Source organism: Delphinus delphis, chromosome 8, assembly GCF_949987515.2.
Source record: "Delphinus delphis chromosome 8, mDelDel1.2, whole genome shotgun sequence".
In the NCBI taxonomy this organism is placed as follows: Eukaryota; Metazoa; Chordata; class Mammalia; order Artiodactyla; family Delphinidae; genus Delphinus; species Delphinus delphis.
This window is the reverse complement of record NC_082690.1, coordinates 97,114,980-97,134,905: the sequence shown is the minus strand read 5'-3', so window position 1 is coordinate 97,134,905 and position 19,926 is coordinate 97,114,980. Positions and strand designations below refer to the sequence as shown.

The 19,926-nt window shown below is 38.9% G+C and overlaps 1 protein-coding gene across 1 annotated transcript in view; it reads left to right on the top strand.

The window, feature by feature from the left end:
- The window catches only part of CKAP5 (cytoskeleton associated protein 5), a 109,432-nt gene that overhangs the window by 17,897 nt on the left and 71,609 nt on the right, over positions 1 to 19,926 (top strand). Inside the window, exons 2-3 of the mRNA XM_060018807.1 lie at positions 17,304 to 17,397; positions 17,886 to 18,079. Coding sequence (XP_059874790.1) covers positions 17,341 to 17,397; positions 17,886 to 18,079 — 251 coding nt within the window. The 5' untranslated portion in view covers positions 17,304 to 17,340. The remainder of the gene's footprint in view (positions 1 to 17,303; positions 17,398 to 17,885; positions 18,080 to 19,926) is intronic.

Sequence of the window (19,926 nt, the reverse complement as noted above, 5' to 3'; positions counted from 1 at the left end):
AACACCAGCTTAATAACCACATAAATTTCTTTCCTGACAGTTATAAAGGAGACACAGAATGCATACAAACCGTATAATCTGAGATTGAGGAAAAATTCCTCCTATGAAAAGAAATTTAAAATTCATTAATGACCTGTGGAGACCTCAGAGACCATTACTTAACTCCCTGAGATATTAATCCAGTTTCTCCTACAATTTTTCACAAGAACTCTTCATATTACATTAGATGACTGCACATCACAATTGTATTTGCACGCAAGATTTCTTTATCTACATAGACTTGTAGTGAATTCTTGGCCAATGTTTCAAAGATCACATTTTACTCACAAGAAGGAGAATGTTATTTTTCTATTTTGCCCCCTACTTCCGTCTTCTATCGTTGTCTAGGATTCCTCATGTTGTACAGAAGAGAAAGAAGTCACTGAGAGGGTGAGGTGAAGCAGTGCAGGCTGTCAGAATTCTTTTCTGTGCCTTTGAGTTGCCATTTGAAAAACACTAACCGCTGAAGTTAATGGAAGAAGCCACTTACATAATGGGGGCTATATGTTTACCCTGATGCTTTGACTGTTTCCTGCAGCAACTTTTTTCGCCCCTGGAGGAGGAATTAGGATTGTGATAGTAAGAACAGGTCACCTCCTTTGTTTCTGGAACATTATCTGTGTTGCCACAAAAAAAGAGGTCCCCACCCAGCTGCGGTGGAGTTTCCCTAGCTGGGCCTCCATTCACCTCTTGCCTTGGAAGCCCTCTGGGCTGGAAGGAGCGCCCTGGGTCCTGCAGACCTCTGAGCAAAGGCACGCTGCGGCCCCTTTAAGCCGTCAGTGTGTGCTGGGGCGGGGGCGAGGTGGGGCGGGCACTCTGACAGTGAGCTCTGGGCCCCGCCCCCGAGGAGGCGTTTCTCAGCGGCCTCGGCACCAATGCCACCACCGCCCCCGCCCGTCCGGTATTCCTGCAGATTCTGCCTCGGACCGTAGGGCCCCGACCTCTCCCTGCCTGGGGAGCGTAAGTGTCAAACTGCGGGCTAGGGTCAAGCATCCCGTGCCCATGCCGGAAGTCCTGGTGGACTGTACAGGGGACTTTCCTGGCTTATCAGAGGCTAAGGCGGCGAAAGAGCGTAAACAATGCCGGCTGCAGTGAGCTAAAGCCTGGGGCATCTGCTTTACTTCTGGGTGGTGACAGCGGCCCTAGGGTGCTGGTCTGGATATGCAGTGGTTGAGCGGTGCCCAGAACCTAGCTTTGCCCCAGCCTGGTTCCTACTTGGAGTGAGGCGAGGATTGCTTTTACCCTGTATAATCCAACTAAGCTAGATGGGTGGAGCTGGATCTAGTGCCCTGGGCCTTGGGTCCTTAGCCTGGCATTTGGAGACCTGGGTAGCTTTGGGATGAGTAAGCATTAGATTTTCAGCTACCTTGGTACAATTGAGCAGTAACTCTGAAAGTTGACCTAATTCACAGCCGGGTTTAGCTCTGTGTCTCCCCAGAGGCCTGTGTTACTAGAGTCCCCCTTTTGAAGACACTGACGGTGATCATCTATTAGGGAGAGTCAGTTAACCCTCTTTCCCACTGATACGAATAGCACCGTGTGAAAGAGTCAGCTCTTTACCCCTCTCTGAAGGAACTGGTGGGAGGCCACCATCCCAGGACTAGTACAGTAAGCCCACCCAAGTTTGTTGAGATAACCTACTAGAGGAGCAGTTCGCATTTCTGGCCCCCTGATAATGCAGAATACTACAAGAGGATAACACTTGTCGTTGTTAATGAGAATTACCTGGAGGTAGTGAGATTTTTTTAAATTAGAGGGAAAGGCTTGTCATTTTTGTTACTGGCTACTTAAGTGATGAGATTTTGTCTCGCTTAGCCAAGTAATAAAATTTAAAGTTTTCTGTGACAGTTACATAATTGCTATGCTTCTTTAATCCAGTTGGCCTTCTTAGACATAGATTGAGTAAAGATTTCTGGGCATGTATGTGTATTTTGTCTTATCCTTGTTTTCTAATTATTTCCTTTTTTGAGCAAATTTACATCATTCTTTATTGGTCGTTCAAAGGGTTTGCTTTTTCTTTTTTCTTTTTTTTTTTTTTTGCGGTACGCGGGCCTGTCACTGCTGTGGCCTCTCCCGCCGCGGAGCACAGGCTCCGGATGCACAGGCCCAGCGGCCATGGCTCACGGGCCCAGCCTCTCCGCGGCATGCGGGATCCTCCCGGACCGGAGCACGAACCCGTGTTCCCTGCATCGGCAGGCGGACTCTAAACCACTGCGCCACCAGGGAAGCCCAGGGTTTGCTTTTTGAGTGGGCAGAATTTTTCCTCAAACTTCCCTCAGACTCATTCTGTGCTTCTGCAGTAGCATTTCCTTAGCCAGAAGTGAGAGTCCAGGAATGGTAATCAGATCTAGATCTCTTATGTTGTGATAGTGAAGAGCTTTTGAAGGTCAAGAGCTTGAGAATTAGCCATAAAATAGTTTTACTGTCATAGCTTCTTCTTCTTTTAGCTTTAGAAAGCTAAAACAGTATGTTTAGTAGCTGTATAACTATTTTTATAAGATGTCGTGGTACAGGAATTTAAAGTAAAAGGACACTACACATGGACCCTTGAGTGATGGGGAAGAGTGGTGGGTGGACTGAGAGATAGGAGACAAAGATTCTAGCCCAACTCTAACATTACTGATGACTTAATCTCCCTGTGCCTTACTTTTAGCTGGTTGATGAATGAGAAAATGCATAGATTGCAGGGGTCTATATGTTAATGATAGTACATTATGCACACTTAAATATTGAACACTAAACTGAAATTTATTCTGAGTTCAGAGTTTACTCCAAGTTGTGTCTTTATGTATGTCTTTGGGAACATTTCTTAACCTTTGGTCTAAAAATAAATAATTACATCTAAACCTTCTTCAGCAGTAGTGTGGACTTTATGGTACTTGAGCTCTTTGGAAGACATTTTAGATACAGCCGTGGTATAAAATGATAATATTTCCGTGGAACAGATATATTTTAGCTGACTCCCTTGCCTTTTCCTCTGTTTTAGGCTAGGGTAAAACCTCCTGAGAGTGCCGAATAATTTGAAATTTCTGAGTATTTGTAGTATTGACTAGACTGAACCATAGCAAGCATCATATATAGGTCAAATTAATTTTATTAATGCTTCTCTTTGTTGGCAATTTTATTTACTCTTAAAGCATCAAACCTTGCTATGTAATGAAGACTTGGTTTCATACATCTATGTTTATAGAATGTTGATATGTTTATAAAATCCAGAACCCTCTGTTCATTCCTGGTCCCACATTTCCAGCCACTTGAAGATCATATTTCTCAAGTCTAAAACCAAACTCATAATATTCTTAACCTCTCCTCCACTCCCCCAAAACAAACAACTCAGAACTTTCTTCTGAGATTTTTCTGTCATTAGCACCACTGTTCTCCAAGTCATGTAGACTGGAGCCTCCTACTAGGTCTCCTACATCCTTAGTTGCTAAGGCTTATTGATTCTGCTTCTTTAATGTAATTCCCTTCAGTCTCCTCTGCTCATCCTTTCCATTCCTAGGAGTCTGGCTTCTATTTATCTTTGTCCTCGAGTACTGCAGTAATTTCCTATCAGGACTCTACTTTCTCTCCCTTCCAATTCATTCTGCATAGATTTATCTTTCTAAAGTAATTAGGATCATGTCATTGCCCTGCTTCAGGTCATCAGCATCCTCTGCTGTTTAGCTTAATATTCAAGATTATACATGATTTGACCCTAGTCTGTCTTTCTGGTCTTATACTTAATAAATGGAGCCATTTAGTGTTCCCTAAACATGCTTAGTACTTTTCTACTTCCAAGACTTTGCCTTTCTTGTTTTCTCAGCCTAAAATATCTCTTCTCCACTCCTGGTTTTGTTTTTGTTTTTATTTTTTTAAATCTACCTATCATTTATCACTGAGCTCAGATGTCATCCTTTCTATGAGATTTTTCACTGACCATCCCTTGCTCGCTGGCGGTTGATCCTGTCTTTGAACTCCCTTAACCCTTATTTGTCTCTTGCTTAGGGCACTTTCCACATATAATACATTTTGTATTATGGTTATTTGTTTAGACATCTACTTTCACTCCTGTGAACTCCTTGAGTCATGGTTTACCCATAGGGAAATTCATCAAATGAATGCTTTAGGTAAAATTGGAATGGAGTAACTCCTTAGTGTTAGATCCTATTATTTTACACCCAGCCCATTCACATGTAAAATGATCGGCAACTTTAACAAATCACTCTTATCTCCTAAGGACTTCTGTTAGTAAACTTTGTTAGTTTGTTTTTTTAACAGTTTTAATGAGATACATAATTTACGTACCATTCACCCATTTAAAGTGTACAGTTCACTGACTTTCAGTATATTCATAGATTTGTGCAGCCATCACTAACAGTCAATTTTAGAACACTTTCATTACCCCAAAAAGAAACCCCGCACTCCTTAACACCCTTCTAATATCCCCAAACACCCCAGTCATAGGCAACCTCTCATCTACTTTCTGTCTCTATAGATTTGCCTATTCTGGACATTTTATATAAATGGAATTATATAATAAGTGGTCCTTTGCAACTGACTTCTTTCACTTAATATAATGTTTTCAAGGTTCATCCATGTTGCAGCATGTATCAGTACTTCACTTCTTTTGTGTGTGTACACATAACGTAAAATTCACCATCTTAAGCATTTTTAAATAAACAACTCAGTGGCATTAAATGCATTTGTAATGTTGTGTAGCTACCACCATCCATCTCCATAATTCTTTTCATCTTGTAGAACTGAAATTTTACACCCATTCAACAGTAACCCGTCATTACCCTTCTCCATCCATCTGCTGGCAACAATCATTCTACCTTCTATCTCTATGATTTTGACTACTCTAAGTACTTGATATAAGTGGAATCATACACTGTTTGTCTCTTTGTGGCTGGCTTAATTTCACTTAACATAGCGTCTTCAAGGTTCACTCAGGTTATAGCATGTCCGAATTTCTGTCCTTTTTAAGCTGAATGATATTCTTTTGTATGTGTATACCACATTTTGCTTATCCATTCATCCATCAGTGGTCACTTGCGTTGCTTCCATATTTTAGCTGTTGTGAGTAATGCTGCTATGAACATGGGTGTACAGATATCTCTTCAAGATCCTGCTTTCGATTATTTTGGGCATATACCCAGAAGTGGAATTGCTGGATCATATTGTCATTCTGTTTTAATTTTTTGAGGAACGGCCATACTGTTTTCCACAGTAACTGTACCATTTTACATTGTCACCAACAGTGTACAAGGGTTCCAGTTTCTCCATATCCTTGCCAACATTTGTTGTTTCCTGGGTTTTTGATAGTAGCCATCCTAATAGGTGTGAGGTAATACTTGTAGTTTTGATTTGCATTTCCCTAATGTTTGTAATCTTGAGCATCTTTTCATGTGCTTATTGGCCATTTGTCTGTCTTTGGATGAATGTCTAATCAAGTTCTTTGCCCATTTTTTAATCAAGTTGTTTGCTTTTTTTGTTGTTGAGTTTTAGGAATTCTTTATAGTACTTAATTTTTATTACTGAATCATACTCCATTCTGTGGATTTACCACGTTTTATCTATTTATCAGTGGATAGAGGTTTGGGTTGTTTCCACTCTTTGGCTATTATGAATGTTAGTTTGGTTTTAATTTGCTGTGTATATTGAAAACAGCACTACATTTCTCTAAAGAGATCACTCAGGCCTTTTAACTGGTGTGACTTTTCATGAAATTGTTGGTTTATTCTACATGTATTCCGTTTTATGAACTCTGAGGGTCCTCTTCATTACTTCCTGAATATGTTCTAAATGTTCCTAAGGCCTTTACTTTCCTTTGTGATAACGGCTAGTTAAAATTTGCAGATAGAGGCAAAGTTTAACTTACAAACAGGTAGCCACTTTAATGACTTTCCCCTACTGTCCCCCCTGCAAATATTCTAGAATTATAGTTATAAATTTAAAACTAGTATGAGCTATAGAAATTATAGTCTACCACCCTTTAGTTTTTTTATTAATCTCAATGAAAGATTTTCCTTTTCAACTGGTAGAGTCAGTATTCAATGGAATAAGGGTTGTGAGGGAGAAGGGTCGGACTAGGTGGATAACCCCAAATTATAATTAAAACTGTAGTCATTTCTTTCTTACGCAAAGACAGGTTAACAGTGTTCTGAGGCCCAACTGGGTAGTTAGGCTTGATTATTCGGCAGCTGCTGATTAGGGATGATTCCCCCTTACCAACTAACTGTATTTTAAATTTCCCTAAATTACCTAAGTCCTTTGGAGGCAAATAAACTTGTCTTTCATATATACTCTCATTTGCCCTTTATATTTTTATTGAGTTAAGTAATCACCAAAATAATTCTTACTATTTATACTGTAGAGTGTGAATAGATTTCACTATAGATAATGTAGAAGCCATATGTAGGTCAGTTGTAGGAATTTCACCAAACTAGGTATCAAGAAATCTCTTTCAGGGATTTCCCTGGTGGCACAGTGGTTAAGAATCCGTCTGCCAATTCAGGGGCCACGGGTTCGATCCCTGGTCCGGAAAGATCCCACATGCTGCGGAGCAACTAAGCCTGTGCACCACAACTACTGAGCCTGTGCTCTAGAACCCACGAGCCACAAATACTGAGTGTGTGTGCCACAACTACTGAAGCCTGCGTGCCTAGAGCCTGTGCTCCGCAACAAGAGAAGCCACCGCAATGAACCACAGCATAGAGTAGCCCCCGCTCACCGCAAGTAGAGAAAACCCGTGTGCAGCAATGAAGACCCAACGCAGCCAAAAATAAATTAAAAAAAAGAAATCTCTTTTAGACCATTCTCCCCTACTTAAGTGACATTGGGCAGGACGCTGAACCTCTTTTTCCCCATATGTAAAAAGAGGATAATGATACTTTATTTATTTATTTGACCCTTTTGAAGATAGAGATTAATAAGACAAAAGGCTTTTGCTCAAGAGAATCTTATAGTTTAGTAAGAGTCACATAACTAAGAATAATATGAAAAAGAAAGAAACTAAACCTGAATGAGATAATATAACAGCGTGCGTGCATTTACATTATGAAATACATAGAAAATGAATGATTGTAAAAATACATGTAAAATATAAAGTGCTACTGAAATACAGGATGGATGTTAACCATTATTTTAACTAGGGACTTAGAGATGATTGTAAGCAGTGCCCTAAAGTCTTTTTTTTTTTTTTTTTTACAATTCTACATTCACATTTATTTATCTAATACAATGGAAATACAAAGGAGAAAATAAAGTCTCAATAAATAAAGGACAGAGCTAGTTTTTTAAACCTTTCATATTTTACTCTTAAAACTACTGTTGTCCAACAACATTTATATATCATAGTGTTTCCACATCAAAACTGATGGCAGAGTTACATGTCCTCAGGGAATGCCCTAAAGTTTTTGATCATAGAATTTGAAAGGTTGTAGATCAAGAGATTTTAAGCTGGGTTAGAATTCAGAGACTCTGTAAATTTGTATGGAAAAATAATTACATCTTTATTTGCACTAATCTTATAACTGAAATTTCTTTTTCTTTCTTTCTTTTTTTTTTTTTTTGGTCTGCGTTGGGTCTTTGTTGCTGCGTGCGGGCTTTCTGGTTGCAGAGAGCGGGGGCTACTCTTCATCGCAGCGTGCGGGCTTCTCATTGCAGTGGCTTGCTTGTTGTGGAGCATGGGCTCTAGGTGTGCGAGCTTCAGTAGTCGTGGCACCTGGGCTCAGTAATTGTGGCACACGGGCTTATTTGCTCCACGGCATGTGGGATCTTCCCGGACCAGGGATCGAACCCCGTGTCCCCTGCATTGGCAGGTGGATTCTTAACCACTGTGCCACCAGGGAAGTCCTAACTGAAATTTTGACATTTTCTTCAGTTAATAATGTAGGCAATAAACTACAATAATATTATAAGAACCTATGCCTTTGTCACCAATAGAAATCATTTTCATAATCATGTTATGTAGTATATAAAAATATTTTTAGGGCTTCCCTGGTGGCGCAGTGGTTGAGAGTCCGCCTGCCGATGCAGGGGACACGGGTTCGTGCCCCAGTCTGGGAAGATCCCACATGCCGTGGAGCGCCTGGGCCCGTGAGCCATGGCCGCTGAGCCTGCGCGTCCGGAGCCTGTGGTCCGCAACGGGAAAGGCCACAACAGTGAGAGGCCCGCGTAAGGTAAAAAAAAAATATATACATATATATATATATTTTTATTCATAACAAGAGTTACAGTAGTTATTAAATCTGCTGCTGGATTTTATTTAATATATTAATGGAGAAGCCCATATATTCACATTTCAAAATATTTTGATAACTATATTTCAACATAACTATATTATATTCAACATATATAACTATTTCAACATAACTGATTTAATATGATCATATATTTTATGCATTAAACAATATTCTGAGGTGCCTATAGACTTGCTCTTTTAATCCTATAAAATTCCAAAATAAAGTCAACTGTAATTTAGAAATGAAATAAATTCAAATTTGGGATGCCAAATAATGATAGTAAGTTGCTAACATTTTTTGAGCCCTTGCTAGATGCCAAGTACCTAGTCTAAGAGCTTTACATGTACTGACTCATTTAATCCACACAACAATTCTCTGAGGTATGTATTATTATTCCCACTTTACACACAAGCATGCTGAGGCAATATATATTTGGCTAAGTAACTTACCCAAGGCCTCAACCTCAAGTTAGTGGTGGTTTTGAAGATACAGAATTCTTTTAATTTTTTTTAAGTGTAGATTTGCAGCCAGACATAGAAAGTAATAAAGTTTCCCTCAAGTAGCAAAAACTCAAATTTGATAAGACTGTTACTGCATTTTGAGTTATTGTGGGTTTTTTTTCTTTCCCCAGCATACATTAATTGATCATTTTATATGTGTCAGACACTGTACATGGTGGTCTAAGGGGCTCATCTACCTGTCCTGTAGATGCTGGTTTCATCTAAACTCTAACCTGGGGCTCTTCTCACTATGTACTCTCCCTCAGTACTATCATCCACCCCCTTGGTTTTAATTACATTTATCTACTGATAACTCCTAAATTTTTATCTCTCTCTTGAATACCAGGCTTGAATCTCCAGCTGTTTCCCGCATCTACCCTCGTCTAGTGTACATGTCAAACTCAGCTTGCCCAAAACTTCATTTTCATCTGTGTCTTATACTCCTTCTACAGTCACTCAATAAAGACAGTCCTTGACATTCCTTGTAGCTCTAAAATCCATCCCGTTTTCTCCACCTGCATTGCTACTACTCTTAAGTTCCAGGCCATCATCATCCTTCATTTAGATTACAGCCTTCTAACTGATTTCCCTCCATTGTTAACTGCCTTCCAAGACATTCTTTACATTGCTTTTATATTTACGTTATATAGTCTTTGAAAAATGCAAGTTTGGTAGCATATGAAATTTTCCTGTCTACAGTCCTTCAAAGTCTCCTTCTACCTTTGGGATAAAGTCTAAATTCCTTAACATTGCTTACAAGACCTTCCAGGGTCTGATTTGGACTACTTTCTAGCCTTACTCTTTATACCCTTTCACTTTTCTTGTTGCATTTTATACTTTAGCCTTGCTGAACTTTTTTCAGTTCCTCAAATCACTATAATAAAAGAAGATAGAATAGATGTTATGGCAGTTTCTAAACACTTACCTCTATTTCTGTACTTATCTCTGAATGATAAGTTTGTGAAACAGCACAAGTCTTTGGACCACACTTTTAGTAGATTTAAACTACAGTATACCACATGGATGAATTTTACAAATGAAACATTGAATGAAAAAAGCAACTTATGGAAGACTATAACATTTTTCTAAGGCTCACAAACAAGCACAGTTAATTTTATTTAGGAATATGTGACTGACTACAGCATAGAACCAGGTGAACTTTAGGAAAGTGCTTCTGTGGTAAGAAGGATGGGGTAGGAAAGAAATGCACAGGTGCAGTAATAATATTAATAGTGTCCTAATTTTCAGTTTGGGTGGTAGGTCAATATATCAATTTTATTGTAATGCTTCCTAACACATATATTGTATATATTTTCTTATATATGTAAAAAATTAAATTGTAAAATTATTTTAAAATTAAAATAATTATGGGGAAAAATTAGTGAAGTGCTTTTTTTCTCAGTATATTGATCCTGGAAAACGATAGATACAGAGCAGTAGTCCTCAGTGTCACACGTATACACAAAACACTATCCATTATTTCAGTGGCTGGGAAAGTTTTGTGTTTTTTTAATAAATTTATTTATTTATTTTAAAATTTTTGACTGTGTTGGGTCTTTGTTGCTGTACGCAGGCTTTCTCTACTTGCAGTGAGCGGGGGCTACTCTTCGTTGCAGTGCACAGGCTTCTCATTGTTGTTGCTTCTCTTGTTGCGGAGCACAGGCTCTAGTCGCGCAGGCTTCAGTAGTTGTGGCTTGCTAGCTCTAGAGCAGGCTCAGTAGTGGTGGCGCATGGGCTTAGTTGCTCTGCAACATGTGAGAGCTTCCCAGGCCAGGGCTCGAACCCATGTTCCTTGCATTGACAGGCAGATTCTTAACCACTGCGCCACCAGGGAAGCCCTGGGAAAGTTTTGGTATGAAGCAAGCCTTCCCTTTGAATGGAAAGCAGCAAAATCTTAAACACTAATTTTTTTTAAAAACTGAAGCTATGAAGTAGTAGAAGCCATTTCAGAAAATATAGCACAGTGACATCAATATTTTAATTTTTTTTGAAGATTTTTAATCACAGTTTCAATTTCGTTACTTGTGATTGGTCTGTTCATATTTTCTATTTCTTCCTGGTTCAGGAAGGTTATACCTTTCTAAGAATTTGTCCACAAAAAGAGTCATGTACCAAAATGTTCATTGCAGCTCTATTTATCTCTATTTAGGAGATAGAAACAACCTAAGTGTCCATCATTGGATGAATGGATAAAGAAGATGTGGCACATATATACAATGGAATATTACTCAGCCGTAAAAAGAAACAAAATTGAGCTATTTGTAATGAGGTGGATAGACCTAGAGTCTGTCATACAGAGTGAAGTAAGTCAGAAAGAGAAAGACAAATACCGTATGCTAACACATATATATGGAATTTAAGAGAAAAAAATGTCATGAAGAACCTAGGGGTAAGACAGGAATAAAGACACAGACCTACTAGAAAATGGACTTGAGGATATGGGGAGTGGGAAGGGTAAGCTGTGACAAAGCGAGAGAGAGGCATGGACATATATACACTACCAAACGTAAGGTAGATAGCTAGTGGGAAGCAGCCGCATAGCACAGGGAGATCAACTCTGTACTTTGTGACCGCCTGGAGGAGTGGGATAGGGAGGGTGGGAGGGAGGGAGACACAAGAGGGAAGAGATATGGGAACATATGTATATGTATAACTGATCCACTTTGTTATGAAGCAGAAACTAACACACCATTGTAAAGCAGTTATACTCCAATAAAGATGTAAAAAAAAAATACACATCAGAAAAAAAAAAAGAATTTGTCCATTTCTTCCAGGTTGTCCATTTTATTGGCATAGAGTTGCTTGTAGTAGTCTCTTAGGATGCTTTGTATTTCTGTGGTGTCTGTTGTAACTTCTTTTTCATTTCTAATTTTATTGATTTTAGTCCTCTCCCTCTTTTTCTTGATGAGCCTGGCTAAAGGTTTATCAATTTTGTTTATCTTTTCAAAGAACCAGCTTTTAATTTTATTGATCTTTGCTATTTTCTTTGTTTTATTTCATTAATTTCTGCTCTTTATGATTTCCTTCCTTCTACTAACTTTGGGTTTTGTTTGTTGTTCTTTCTCTAGTTCATTTAGGTGTAAGCTTAGATTGTTTATTTGAGATTTTTCTTGTTTCTTGAGGTAGGCTTGTATTGCTATAAACTCCCCTCTTAGAACTGCTTTTGCTGCATCCCATAGGTTTTGGATCTCGTGTTTTCATTGTCATTTGTCTCTAGGTATTTTTTGATTTCCTCTTTGATTTCTTCAGTGATCTCTTGGTTATTTAGTAACATATTGTTTAGCCTCCATGTGTTTGGGTTTTTTACATTTTTTTCCCTGTAATTGATTTCTAATCTCATAGCGTTGTGGTCAGAAAAGATGCTTGATATGATTTCAGTTTTCTTAAATTTACTAAGGCTTGATTTGTGACCCAAGATGTGATCTATCGTGGAGAATGTTCTGTGTGCACTTGAGAAGAAAGTGTAATCTGCTGTTTTTGGATGGAATGTTGTATAAATATCAATTAAATCTATCTGGTCTATTGTGTCATTTAAAGCTTGTGTTTCCTTATTAATATTCTGTCTGGATGATCTGTCCACTGGTGTAACTAAGTGAGGTGTTTAAGTCCCCCACTATGATTGTTACTGTCAATTTCCTCTTTTAGAGCTGTTAGCAGTTGCTTTATGTATTGAGGTGCTCCTATGTTGGGTGCATATATATTTATAATTGTTATATCTTTTTCTTGGATTGATCCCTTGATCATTATGTAGTGTCCTTCCTTGTCTCTTGTGACATTCTTTATTTTAAAGTCTTTTATCTTATATGAGTATTGCTACTCCAGGTTTCTTTTGATTTCCATTTGCATGGAATATCTTTTTCCATCCCCTCACTTTCAGTCTGTTTGTGTCCCTAGGTCTGAAGTGAGTCTCTTGTAGACAGCATATATATGGATCTTGTTTTTGTATCTATTCAGCAAGCCTGTGTCTTTTGGTTGGAGCATTTAATCCATTCACGATTAAGGTAATTATTGATATGTATGTTCCTGTTACCATTTTCTTAATTGTTATGGGTTTGGTTTTGTAGGTCCTTTTCTTCTCTTGTGTTTCCCACGTAGAGAAGTTCCTTTAGCATTTGTTGTAGAGCTGGTTTGGTGATGCTGAATTCTCTTAGCTTTCGCTTGTCTGTAAAGCTTTTGATTTCTCCATCGAATCTGAATGAGATCCTGGCCAGTTAGAGTAATGTTGGTTGTAGGTTCTTCCCTTTCATCATTTAAAATATATCGTGCCACTGCCTTCTGGCTTGTAGAGTTTCTACTGAGAAATCAGCTGTTAACCTTATGGGAGCTCCCTTGTATGTTATTTGTCGTTTTTCCCTTGTTGCTTTCAATAATTTTTCTTTGTCTTTTTGTCAATTTGATTACTGTGGGTCTTGGCTTGTTTCTCCTTGGGTTTATCCTGCCTGGGACTCTCTGCGCTTCCTGGACTTGGGTGGCTATTTCCTTTCCCATGTTAGGGAAGTTTTCGACTATAATCTCTTCAAATATTTTCTCTGGTCCTTTCTCTCTCTCTTCTCCTTTTGGAACCCCTATAATGTGAATGTTGTTGCGTTTAATGTTGTCACAGAGGTCTCCTAGGCTGTCTTCATTTCTTTTCATTCTTTTTTCTTTATTCTTTTCCACGGCAGTGAATTCCACCATTCTGTCTTCCAGGTCACTTATCCGTTCTTCTGCCTCAGTTATTCTGCTATTGATTCCTTCTAGTGTAGTTTTCATTTCAGTTATTGTATTGTTCATCTCTGTTTGTTTGTTCTTTAATTAGGTCTTTGTTAAACATTTCTTGCATCTTCTCAATCTTTGCCTCCATTCTTTTTCTGAGGTCCTGGATCATCTTCACTATCATTATTCTGAATTCTTTTTCTGAAAGGTTGCTTATCTCCACTTCATTTAGTTGTTTTTCTGGGGTTTTATCTTGTTCCTTCATCTGGTACAAAGTCCTCTTTTTATTTTGTCTGTCTGCTGTGAATGTGGTTTTCCTTCCACAGGCTGCAGAAGTGTAGTTCTTCTTGCTTCTGCTGTCTGCCCTCTGGTGGATGAGGCTATCTAAGAGGCTTGTGCAAGCTTCCTGATGGGAGGGACTGGTGGTTGATTGAGCTGGGTGTTGCTCTGGTGGGCAGAGTTCAATAAAACTTTAATCCGCTTGTCTGCTGATGCATGGGGCTGGGTTCCCTCCCTGTTGGTTGTTTGGACTGAGGTGACCCAGCTCTGGAGCCTACCCAGCTCTTTGGTGGGGCTAATGGCAGACTCTGGGAGGGCTCACGCCAAAGAGTACCTCCCAGAACTTCTGCTGCCAGTGTCCTTGTCCCCACGGTGAGCCACAGCCACCCCCAGCCTCTGCAGGAGACCCTCTAACACTAGCAGGTACGTCTGGTTCAATCTTCAGTGGGGTCACTGCTCCTTCCCCTGGGTCCTGATGCACACACTACTTTGTGTGTGCCCTCCAAGAGTGGAGTCTCTGTTTCCCCCAGTCCTGTTGAAGTCCTGCAGTCAAATCCCGCTAGCCTTCAAAGTCTGATTCTCTAGGAATTCCTCCTTCCATTGCCGGACCCCCAGTTTGGGAAGCCTGACCTGGGGCTCAGAACCTTCACTCCAGTGGGTGGACTTCTGTGGTATAAGTGTTCTGCAGTTTGTGAGTCACCCACCCAGCAGTTGTGGGATTTGATTTTATTGTGATTGCGCCCCTCCTACCGTCTCATTGCGGCGTCTCCTTTGTCTTTGGATGTGGGGTATCTTTTTGGTGAGTTCCAGTGTCTTCCTGTCGATGATTGTTCAGCAGTTAGTTGTGATGCCGGTGCTCTCGCAAGAGGGAGTGAGAGCACGTCCTTCTCCACCATCTTGAACCAGTCTCTCACTTTGCTGTATACCTGGTTTCAGGACTTAATGAAGCTCAGATTCTTGATGTCCCATTACAGAAAGAATTCAGTGAGAGACAAAGTGATAGGTAAGAAGTGGATTTATTTAGAGAGAAACACACCCCACAGACAGAGTGTGGGCCATCTCAGAAGGCGAGAGTGGCCTTGGGAGAAACACATGCCACAGACAGAGTGTGGGCCACCTCAGAAGTTGAGAAAGGCTGACATCAATATTTTATATGAGGCAGTTTAGGTTAGGTAACCTTTTTCTTCATGTTTCGAAAAGCAACCAACAAGAAAAAAAAGTATTGCAGAGAATTCACAGAATACCAACAATCGAATATTATTGTTCACATTCTCTTGGCTGGAAAATGTTTTTAAAACTTACATTGACTGTTTCTCTTTGAAACTCAGATAGGAAAGATTGCTTTTGCAGCTCAAACTTGTGCCAAGAAAGTAACATTAGAGGTTTTTAACCCAGGTTGCATATTACAGTCACCTAGGAACTGAAAAACAAATATTTTTTTATTGAGGTGAAATTCATATAACATAAAATTAACCATTTTAAAGTGAACAATTCAATGGCATTTTGTACATTCACAATGTTGTGCAACCACCATCTCTGTCTAGTTCCAAAACAGTAACATTTCCATCACATCACAGTAAGACTCCTTACCCATTAAGCAATTTCTCCCCACTCCCACTCTCTCCCCCTCTCTCCTCAACCCCTGGCAACCACCAGTCTCCATCTGTCTCTATGGATTGATCTGTTCTGGATATTTCCTATGAATGGAATCATATAATATAGAACCTTTTGTGTTTGGCTTCCTTCACTTAGCATCATGTTTGTGAAATTCATCCATGCTGTAGCATGTATCAGTAAGTACTTCATTCCCATTTATAGCTGAGTAATAGTCCATCGTATGTATGTTTCACAGTTTGTTTATTCATCCATGGATAGACATTTGGGCTGATTTTTGGCCATTGTGAATAGTGCTGCTATCAATATGCATGTACATGTACTTGTTGGAGTACTTGCTTTCAATGCTTTCAGTTCTTTTAGTTGCTGTATAATATTACACAGTGAATATACCACTATTTATTCATTCTCTTTTTGATGAACTTGTAAAAAGTGTTTCCAACTTTTGACTTTTCTATGAACAACATTGCTATGAATACTCTCATACAGGTCTTCTGGTGCAGTTGGCATCAATTTCTAGGGTATATACCTAGGAATGGAGTTGCTGGATAGTGGAGTATGTGCATTTTCAACTTAAATAATGCCATACTGTTTTCCAAACTGTTGTACTATTTTATCTCTCACTATTGCTGTATTAGAGTTCCTGTAGATTTGCTATTAAGGTTTGACTCCTGCTCTAAAACACACTGCTGTTGTTTCACAGACTCTTGGGGATTTTGAAGAGAAGTCTTAATGAAAGTTCCTTTTACTCTAATAAACTTTTACAATTCAGTCTCTAGTAACTTTCCCTGGGATATTTCCTACATTTTAATGGGAGGCAACAAGTTGTAAAGAAGAGGCATAGACTTGGAATCTTAGTGTGATCTCACGGCCTGTTAGCTTTGTTGTTTTGGGCAAGTTACTGAATCTTTGTGAGCCTAGTGTGTAAAGTGGGGAGAATGTCTTTCTTTCGTGTAGTTGTTGTTAGTATAATGAATCAATATGTTTAAAAAGTAGTTTGCACAGTGCCTGACTCATAGCAGATACTATCAAGGCATATATTCATTAGACAAATATTTATTGAAGACATATTTTATGTCACACCAGGACTGGGGATGGAAAGATTAAGCAAGATCCCTTTTATGTTATTTATAATATTGGAAAACTTGAAACAATTTAAATGTCCAGTGTTAGGCTTGGTAATTATGGTACATTCATAAAATGGAGTGTAGTGCAGCCTTTAAACATCATGTTCTCAAATATGAGGAAATGTTTGTGACGATGTAAGAAAAAAATTACAAGAGGATTAGCCCTTTTTCATATAATTTATACACTGCATGTGCATTGAAAAAAATCTGGAAGGGTTCAAGTGGATACACTGCAGTGTTCATTTTGGTTACTAATTGATAGTGAAATTGTATTTTAATGCTTTCCTTCCTTATATATTTTCTATACTTTCCAGATTTTCTACAGCTAACATAGATTACATTTTTTTAAAAAATAAATTTATTTATTTTTGGCTACGTTGGGTCTTTGTTGCGGTGTGCGGGCTTCTCATTGCGGTGGCTTCTCTTGTTGCGGAGCACAGGCTCTAGGCACACGGGCTTCAGTATTTGTGGCTTATGGGCTCTAGAGCGCAGGCTCAGTAGTTGTGGCGCACGGGCTTAGTTGCTCCACAGCATGTGGGATCTTCCCGGACCAGGGCTTGAACCTGTGTCCCCTGCATTGGCAGGCGGATTCTTAACCACTGCGCCACCAAGGAATCCCTCATTTAGAATTTTTATTAACTTTTTTCGTTTACTTTTTAAATGTTCTATTAATGGAATTAAATGGGCATTTGACCAAAGAATGAGATTTTTTACTTTTGTTAGTTTACACATGCTAAAATAATAGTCTCAGAAAAATCTTTTTGTCTTTAAGAGACAGCTTGGTTGCTAGAGTTAATAGATACCGATTTTTGTCTGACCAGGAATTACTCTTAATTCTAAGAAGAAACTGGAAGCACAATGGGAGATGACAGTGAGTGGGTGAAACTGCCAGTTGATCAGAAATGTGAACACAAGGTAAGACTTTTCTGGAACTCAAATTTCAGTGTCATTGGCTTGTTTTGTCAGCAGTTATACTGTATAGTGTAGTATAAAGCTGCCTGATGATTACACAATACAACTGGAGAAACAGCCTACTTTGGAGATTGGGCAGTTTCAGCAGGAAAATTTCTCATGTTTGAATTGTTACATCTTTAATGTCATGTTACAAAGAAGTAATGACTAATACTTGGATACAAAGTGGGGTACGTTTATAGTGGCCTGTTTATGAATTCTAGAAGGCCTTGACAGAATATCATAAATATTAAACACTTATAAGAAAAAGTTTGTTAGCTAATCTTTAAAAATAAAAAAGCTATCTGGATTTCTTAAACTCCATTTTTGTTTCTAGTCTGGGGTCCTTTGTTCAAATTACCTAGTATAAGGTAGTCATTCCACCCCCCAACCCCAATGGTAGATAATAATGTCATTAAATTTTGTTTTGTTTCAAAATACTTTTCTTTTAGCTGTGGAAAGCAAGGTTAAGTGGGTATGAAGAGGCCCTGAAGATCTTCCAGAAAATAAAGGATGAAAAGAGCCCAGAATGGTCCAAATTTTTAGGATTGATCAAAAAATTTGTGACTGATTCCAATGCAGTGGTTCAGTTGAAAGGATTAGAAGCTGCACTTGTTTATGTTGAAAATGCCCATGTAGCAGGAAAGTAAGTAGTTTCTTTCCAACTATTCTGGTAAAAACCCCTGTCTCGTGCTACATGGATTAATTTATGTATATTTATGGATCACTGTGCTTAGTTATTAGCACTTTTAGAGGATATTCATTTCTTAACTTTCATAGCTCCTTGACACTTGTTTTTCATTTCAGTCTTTATCTGCTCTCAGAAGTCTAAATGGTACAAGAGATCTTTAGAGAGGAGCACATTGGAAGTCAGATCTTGAGTTTTTACCTTAAAGTTTGATGAGCAAGTGCTTTTCCTTTTGAGGCTTTTGTATGAGAATTACTCCAAGGGGGAAAATCTTTTGTAACTTTTAGAAGAAACTGAGGTGGTTAGCAAAGACGTCAAAATTTCACTGAAAACATTTGGGCATTACTTAAATCTTTTTCTACAATGGTTCCAGGCTAGGTGATCTTAGAATCACATCTTTCTCCCTATGGTCATTAGGCATTTTTATCTCTTAGGAGAGGTAATGCGAACTAAATAACCTCTATAACTCCCAGCTTATTGGATGATAGAGGTTTCCAGTCACCCCAGTCTCCCATACCTGATAAACCTGACTTTTCTAATACTAGTCTTTATGTCATTGAAAGGAGCCTTCCATACAAAAAACAAAAAAACAATGGGGACCCTTGACCTAATTGCACAAGAAATATATATACACATCCCTAGGTATCTGCATGGGAATTGGTTCCAGGACAAAAGTCCCCACCCCTACACCCTAGGATAGCAAAATCTACAGAAGCTCAAGTCCCTCACGTAAAATGGCCTAGTATTTGCATATAACCTACATATACTCTCCTGTATACTGTAACTCATTTCTAGGTTACTCTCAATACCTAACACAATGTAAATGTTGTGTAAATAATTGTAACTACAATATAAATAATGTGTAAATAGTTGTTGGCTGCATGGCAAATTCAAGTTTTGCTTTTTGGAACTTTCTGGAATTTTTTTTCCCAAATTTTTTTTTTTTTTTTGCGTTATGCGGGCTTCTCACTGTTGTGGCCTCTCACATTGCAGAGCATGGGCTCCAGACGCGCAGGCTTAGCAGCCATGGCTCACGGGCCCAGCCGCTCCGCGGCATGTGGGATCTTCCCGGACTGGGGCACGAACCCGTGTCCCCTGCATTGGCAGGCAGACTCTCAACCACTGCGCCACCAGGGAAGCCCTTCCCAAATATTTTTGATACAAGTTTGGTTGAATCTGCAGATGAGGAACCCATGGATAAGGAACCCACCAATATGGAGGGCAGACTGTACTTGACTCACCTCAAAAATTATACCAAGAAGGACAGTCATTAATTTGACAGTTTTGTTAACCAGCATCAATGAGTTCCCCTTGCCATCAGTGAGACCATTGCTTTTTTAATTTCATTTTTCTTCTGATACTAGAAACTTTTTTGACAAATGCTGCATGTAATTCCAACCCACTCAGTTTCTCTCCTTTCCAGTGGTACAGGTTTTATTTAATTTAGAAGAAACTCAAAGCAATAAAGCTACTGTAAAGTCTTGCCAAGGAGTCAGGAACAGCCTTTTGTTATTAAAGGTACATATCCATTCCCTCTGTGAAGAAATTCTCTTGTCCTAAAAAGTGTTTAAAATGACTTTCAAAAATTTTCCAAAAAAGTAAGAACTCTGTAATCTTATTTTTATAAAATGTATCTGTATCTGTCTATCTATCTCTGCATATAGAAAAGTCTAGAAGGATGGATACCATAAAGTTGAAAGTAGTTTTCTCTGGGTAGTGAGATTTCAAGGGATTTTTGCTTTCTTGTTTAAATTTCCTATATGTGTAAATAGAAACTATGGTTCTGTGTCATTGTCTGTTGTGAC